Here is a 7583-nt window from a genome sequence, read left to right on the forward strand (position 1 = left end):
TATGTGGCTTTGTGTGTATGATACACACAAACACGGGAAATAGAGTGCAAGCCAAAGTCGTGACCGCCAATTTCCAGAGCTAACTTAGGAACACGCAGAGCTCAACAGAATACAGGATACACTACGGTATCACCCAGCGGTGATCGTATAAGATGAATGCTCTCCAGCATTCTGTTCATTAGAGAGTCTAGCAAGGGACATTCCTCAGACACTCTCCTGTTTCCTCTCTAAAGCCGTCTGAATCAAACTGAATCATCATTACTTCCTTCTCCTCTCTGCCTCGTCTGTGTTAGACCAAGCTCTCTCACCCGCCACTCTCTCACCTCAGCACTCCACCATGTTAGACCAAGCTCTCTCGCCCTCTCTCTCTTCTCAACTCTCCCCCATGTTAGACAAAGCTCTCTCGCCCTCTCTCTCCCCCATGTTAGACCAAGCTCTCTCGCCCTCTCTCTCCACCATGTTAGACCAAGCTCTCTCGCCCTCTCTCTCCACCATGTTAGACCAAGCTCTCTCGCCCTCTCTCTCCACCATGTTAGACAAAGCTCTCTCGCCCTCTCTCTCCACCATGTTAGACCAAGCTCTCTCGCCCTCTCTCTCCACCATGTTAGACCAAGCTCTCTCGCCCTCTCTCTCCACCAAGTTAGACCAAGCGCTCTCGCCCTCTCTCTCCCCCATGTTAGACCAAGCTCTCTCGCCCTGTCTCTCTCCTCAACTCTCCACCATGTTAAACCAAGCTCTCTCGCCCCTATGTTGGACCAAGCCCTCTCTCTGCCTCTCCCACCCCCATGCTGGTGTACCCTTCAGATTATTAACATACTCACATGGAAACGCGTGAGTACTGGACACAAACAACAACAAGAAAGGTTTGCAGGGCTTTCTCCATCTGCATTATTTATCACAGAGCTTTTTCACCACTCTAGAAAAACCCCAACTGCCCACTTTCACTGTGTGTTGTTTATATCTGCATGTGTGTGTGTGGGTGGGTGTATGTGTGTGTGTTTGCGTATGTGTGGGTTACTTTTATGGGTGTGTGTGTGTGCATGTGGTTGTGTGCATGCGTATGCGTGTGAGTGTGTGTGCGTGTGCGTGTGCATGTGCGCTTGTGGGTGTGTGCGTTTATGTGCCCTTGTGTGCGTTTGTGTGTGTGTGTGTGTGTGTGTGTGTGTGTGTGTGTGTGTGTGTGTGTGTGTGTGTGTGTGTGTGTGTGTGTGTGTGTGCGTATGCTGGCCCATTTCTCATTGGACACCTCGGTCCTCAGATAAGTGCAGCCCTAAATAGCCTCGGTTGCAGGCCAAGAAAGCCCAGCCTATGCTAGGGGGTGCAGCCCCAGCCGTGATCCCACCAATCAGAACGCCTCGACCGTTCAATAGAGACGGGTTCAACTGCTATCGACAACAAGACGGGCAAGGCCCCGATGGGCCCTCTGATGAGTATATATAGCGAGGAGCCATGGATTCCACTATTTATAGCCCACCCACCATTTTGTTGCGCGGTACATCAGGAGATCAGGAGGCCTGGTGAAGCTACACTCACATACTGGTTTTGGCTTGTTGGGTTGGAATGGAAACGTATGAAATAATGTGTTGGTAAGCAGACGCCTTAATGGTAGATATAAAGTATGCAAGATACAGTAGGACACACTTCATTAATCCCAGACTTGAAATTTGGGCACATTTGGTCTGTAAGGATAGTCATACTTCCAGTTTGGTTCTGGAAAGTAGGTTATCATCACTTTGAAAGGTACCTCGTCGAAGCTTTTAAAACTGTAAAAAAAATAACAACTCTAAACCTAAGAACCTCCTGAACTTTCTGTCCAAACTCTGAATATCAAAAGCTTCTGTCCAAAGTCTGAACCTCAGAACTTTCTGTCCAAACTCTGAACCTCACAACCTCCTGTCCAAACTCTGAACCTCACAACCTCCTGTCCAAACTCTAACCCGAGAACCTCCCCCCCCCCCGGACCACCCACACCCCAGGCGGTCGGACTCACATGCGTGCAGGGAGAAGTGCTTGCGGTCCGCCGGGCCGCCGGCCCCGGGCCCCGGGGAGACGGCAGGGGCCAGCGCGGCTCCCAGGGGCCCCACCGCGGGGGGCGGGCTGGGGGCCGCGGCCGTGGAGGAGCCCGCTGGCTCTCCTCCCTCTCCCAGGAGGTGCTGGATGGAGTGGAGCTGGAAGCAGGGGTCGGACAGAAGCACGGACGCTGCTCTGGAGATCCTGGGGGAGAGGGGGGAGAGAGGGGGGAGAGAGGGGGGAGTCAATAAACAGGGAAGGAAAGTCTGGCAGTTGGGGCGTTTAACCCCCAGCTCAAAGGTTCCGGGTTCGATCCCCTATTGTCCACAGTCTTCCTGCAGTCAAGATGCCCTGACCCCTATCGGCAACACGATCGACCGGTAAGTCTGTAAGTCTCTTTGGATACAAGTGTGAGAGTAAATACTAACAGTGAATAGTAGTACTAGCAGTGACTCATACAAGCGCAATGACCATGATACTGTCAACTACAATACTGAGTTCTAAGGTAGACTGAAATACAATCTTCGGAGGGATTTAATATTTTATAGATGTTTTTGCACCATGGCAAATCGATAACTCCCTACAGTAGCCCACAGCATATCCACATTTCTTCAAGACTTCCACACTCTCGGGTTGACAGGACCTAACACATTATATGTTCTTCCGATTTTCGCAGTTTGGTTGAATAATCCCTGCAAGTCTTCCCTGCAAATACTTCTCTAAAAACCTTATTTTCCCACTCGCTGTGCGGTGCTGATGTGGGTGAACTCATCTGAGTCTAGGCTCTTCTGTGGACCGGACCTTCAGAGAGTACCTCATGTGGCCCCCGGCTGTATGAGTACCAGCACTCTGAAGTAATCACGTCTGGGGTTCAGACCCTCGCCTCAACCCAAATTATATGGTGGAAAAGTGATTTGTCTGTCCTGTCAAAGGTGAACTCCATCCGCGCTTGCTTATCGCATCGCGGTTCACAACTGAGGAAACACAATCCGTTTTATGTTTGTGTTGCTTTGATAAGCACTACATTGAGATCACAAATTATGTTCCACGAAAACCAGGGAATTGCAGTTTTCCAAAGCACCAAAAAAAAAAAGATTGATAATGAACTGTGAATGAAAAGTGATGAATGAATGAGTCAAACTATCAATGAAGAGGAAACAGGGCTGGTACCAATGCAGAAACAAAGTGTGCTCCAAACCGAGCAGAGAGAGTGATAACGGTGTCCGACGGTATCCTTCCCCTATCAGTCACTAAAGGTGATCAATTTAGCCGTGATCGATGGGAGCCCAGTGCTCCTTGAGATAAGAGGAAGCCAGGGATGTCCAATCCATTAGACGGGCTCAGTGCATACTCTCAGCCCGCTCGGCGGCCCCGGAGTGAGCGCGGGCCAGAGACAGACGGACACAGATGGATTCCCAGCACTTTACCTCACACAGTCGGCTTCGACTTCCTCGAAGCCGACCAATCAAAACTGGCGAAAGTTTCCAGGGCTTTTTACAGAAGGGGTTGCACGAGGGGTTCATACAACCGGTGTGTCTCAACTCGCTCGTTTTCACAAGATCACAGGGTCTCGGATAACCTCAATTTCACACCAAAGGAAAAAAGATTACTGTCGCTCTCTCCCTGCCACTCTCCCTGTTTCTCTGCAAACCACCACTCTCTCTCTCTCTCTCTCTCTCTCTCTCTCTCTCTCTCTCTCTCTCTCTCTCTCTCTCTCTCTCTCTCTCTCTCTCTCTCCATCCCTCCCGCCCTCCCTCTCTCCCTCCCTCCCTCCCATCCACTCCCAATCCCAACCTCTCCCACCCTCCCGTCTCTCCCTATCCCTTGTTTGCTCTTCTCGCATGAGACTCCCCCTTCTCTCCTGGTCCCTTCATTTCCCTCTCTCCTACTGCCCCGGTTCTCCCTGTATGTCCCCTCCCTCTCCTCCTCCCATTCTTCAGTCCCCTCTCCATCTCTGTCTCCCATTCTCTCCCTCTATCTCTTCATCTCACCCTCCTGCTCTCTCTCTGTCCCATGCTTCTCTCTCTCCACCTCCCTCCTCTTCCTCTATAGGTTCGGCTATTTTGCGTGTCCAGTCCTTAAGGAGCTCTCTCGTCGGACTTGTCGCTAATGACCCCCGCCTCTGGCACCTCCCCTCTCGATCCCATCCACTAACTTCTCCTCCCCCCTTCGCCTCCTCGTGATCTCCTCCTCTCCATCCCTCCTCCCCTGCCAACCCCTCTCCCTTGTCCCTTTTAATCACATCTCCTCCCGTCTCCCCCTCCTATCATCTACTCCCCGCTCCTGCCCTCCCCTTTTCCCCGCCCCTCTCCCCGTCTCTACCCCCCATCAGTGCGGCACCACTCAATCTAACCGACTCCCATCAATCTTTAAAAGGCAGCGCTCGCTCTCTCTCTTCCCTACTCACTAACTCAACTCAAAATCATTCGCTCTCGCTCCCTCACCTTCTCTCTCTCTCTCTCCCTCCCTCCCTCTCTGTCTCTCGCCCAGTCCTCCATCCTGTTTCCTCCGTCAACTTCCTCTCCATTTGTTTCTCCACCTCTTTCTCTCCAAACATTTCCTCCATCCTGCAAGTTTGTTCCGTTCCGAGTTATCTACTTTTAGTTCTCTTTCTACCCCACCCTGATCCCTGAAACATTCTGTTGCTGTACCAACCTCTCCTCCTCTCTCTCTCCCCAACTCAGTCACTCACTGTCTATCCGTCTCCTTTCCATCCCTGTCTACATGCCTTCTGATGTTTCCCCCGACCATGATGCAAGTCAGAGAAAGCCCGCCGACATTCAGGGTGCGGAGTTTGGCGTCTCCCAGACTCGTTGGTCGTCTTCAGGTAATAACAACGCGTTCGGGAAATCCACAGACAGTGCCAAGGGTCCTGGGGAATGTCTGGTGGCTAATATGAATTAAACTCCATGAATAAATGATGTGGCGCTCCGTATTGATTCATAGCATCACCAGCTAATGTGAGCGCTGGGGTTCTGAGCGCACAGCCAATAAGTACAGCCTTCTCAGGGTCAGAGTGCTCATGCAATCCGTGATGCTGTCTCAGGGACAGATTACATCAGAGTGCGATGCTGTGCATGATAAACTCACACACACACATATATATGTGCATATGCATGTACTCATGCTCGAAAACACACACACACACACACACATACACACACAAACGCATGCGCACATGCATACAGCTGCACACACAGAAACACACACATGCTTACACACCACACACACATGCGTGTTTATATGCATGGTGAACTATTATATGCACAGATGCAATAGGCCGACACGCTCTGAATGTGCATGACTTTAAACCCACGGTCCTCTATATGGTGATGATCCGATGGTCCAAACGCTACAGCCAGCCCAAGGATTATGTGAGACTCAAAAGATACTTTAATGTTTTCACTTGAAATGTATGCATATGCCCAAACATGGATGAATCTATAGAGATTCCCATACATCTATGTGTACATACACGGGGGAAAGGATATTTTGGTGGCTATCCTGTAAAGAGAATTGTTCTAGGTTTTGAACTGCCATGTCCAAAGTCTAACTAGCCATTTAACCCTACGTGTAATGATATAATGAATTCACTGTAAGTCACTTTGGATAAAGGGTCTGCTGAAGGCTGATAGTGATGGCATATGAACGATTGTGAAATAGCGAATCTTCTGCAACAGCCGCAGGTAGGAACTGGCTAGTGTGTTGAGCACCTCTGTGTTTGTGTTCGATAGTGCCTGGGTATGCACCCTTTTGTCTATTTGGAGGTTGGAAGAGAGAAAGAGAGAGAGATGGGGAGAGAGACGGAGAGAGCGAGATAAAGAGACTAGAGAGCCTGCGACTGGCTGAATAACGCTGCATGAGAACATTCTGGAAAGTTGAGGTAAAAACAAACACACACATACACCTGCAAGTCGCAGAGACACACCAGAAAGCCAAAGGATAGAAACACAGTATATGCACGCACACATACAAACGCGAGCGGGAGTGAGTATATTTGCACACTTAGTGCACATTAAATGGAGTACTTTACAAACAGTTATCATTTCCTAATACCAGTCCATCTCCCCTCTACTCAGGTAGACCATCTGGACCAGAGCAGTCGTCGAGACCAGTACAGAGGGATCGGGAAGAAATGTTATCTTCAAATCCCAAAGAAATCTTGCCTCCTCCTACACCGACAGAAATAAAGCTAAATAAACACACAACGAAAAAAAACACAAGGCAACAACACAATAATGGAGCTACCAAATAAACCGTGGAGCATGTTTCTCTCTCTCTCTCTCTCTCTCTGTCAGGCGCTCTAAGTCTTTAGTGGCCAGGCAGTGCGATCAGAGGCCAGTGTGTGTAAGTGGGTGTCTTAACAGGCACCACCATGACATCTACCGATCAGATCCAACCTGATCTGCCTCACGCAGCAGAACACCAAAGAAGACAGAAAACATACTCTGTCTTTCTCTGTGCCTCAGTCTCTCTCTTACTCTCCACTTGCTCTCCAAAAGGACTCTCTCCTATATCTCCGCTGTTATCCTCTTTCATTCTGCACCTCTATTATCCCCTGCCTCGTGGCGATCCATCATGGCTCGGAAAAGACACAGTCTGCTGATTGGATGCTCACATCTGTGCTCCTCCCAACTCACCAATCATGACCAGCCTGGCTGGTTTTGATTGCATGTTGTGAAAGGGAATCACAAAAGTTCACTGGGTATTTAATTGAATGTTATTAATTGAATGTAATCTAATCTCCCACCAAAGGGGAGGAGGCCCTTTGACCAACACAGCTTATTGGACAGGATGGTGATCAACTTAGAACACAAGGTTGAACAAATCAGATGGAAACATCCTGTCTAGACGGGCTTAATCAATTCAGGATTATTCCTTTTTTTAATTAGACTGATGTTCTAATTAAATCGGGTTACAATTGTATGTTTGTGTTAATGTTTGTCTTTCTCCCTCGCTGAAAAGCACACACACAAACCCTTGTGCAAAATATACAAACAAACCTTAGGAAAAGACACAACAATTGTGGATTTTGCAGATGCATGAGTTTGTCTTTGGCACACACAATAATATCTCTCTCTCCTTCTCTCTCCCTCCCTCAACCCTCTCCATTGAGTTTTTGTTCTCCAATATTGTTTTAATTTATCTTTCTGAGGATTTGAATATAATATCGATAGAACTCTGCTATAACTCGATGATGTTATCGTTTGGGCCACTGACATCTGCCATCGGGATATCACCATAATGAGAGAAAAACTGATTGGAAAACTTCATCTTCAGCAGAATATATATATAGCATTTTTTTAAACCATAGGATGCTAAACTTGTGTTAACACAACAACTAAATACAACAAGCAATAAACATGTCATCAGCAAACCCTTAACATACCTCTAACCGTGACCCACTCCAACAGCAGAACCTATGTCTGTAAAATGCAGTCTGTTTCCAGCGCAGTGTTGTGTCTGCGGCCTACATTGACCACTCAGGGCAAGGTAACAAACCACCAGAAACGCTCCAGCAGGCTCTGTCACTAGAGATGCTAGTGCACGTGCACATGGGTTGTTTTCAGGGA

General features: G+C 48.6%; 1 protein-coding gene across 1 annotated transcript in view; it reads right to left on the reverse strand.

Moving 5' to 3' along the window:
* Positions 1-7583, reverse strand: part of LOC132470778 (E3 ubiquitin-protein ligase RNF123) — a 125757-nt gene that overhangs the window by 18833 nt on the left and 99341 nt on the right. The window contains 1 exon segment of the mRNA XM_060069647.1: positions 1991-2214. Coding sequence (XP_059925630.1) covers positions 1991-2214 — 224 coding nt within the window.

This window comes from Gadus macrocephalus, chromosome 13 (genome assembly GCF_031168955.1).
Source record: "Gadus macrocephalus chromosome 13, ASM3116895v1".
In the NCBI taxonomy this organism is placed as follows: Eukaryota; Metazoa; Chordata; class Actinopteri; order Gadiformes; family Gadidae; genus Gadus; species Gadus macrocephalus.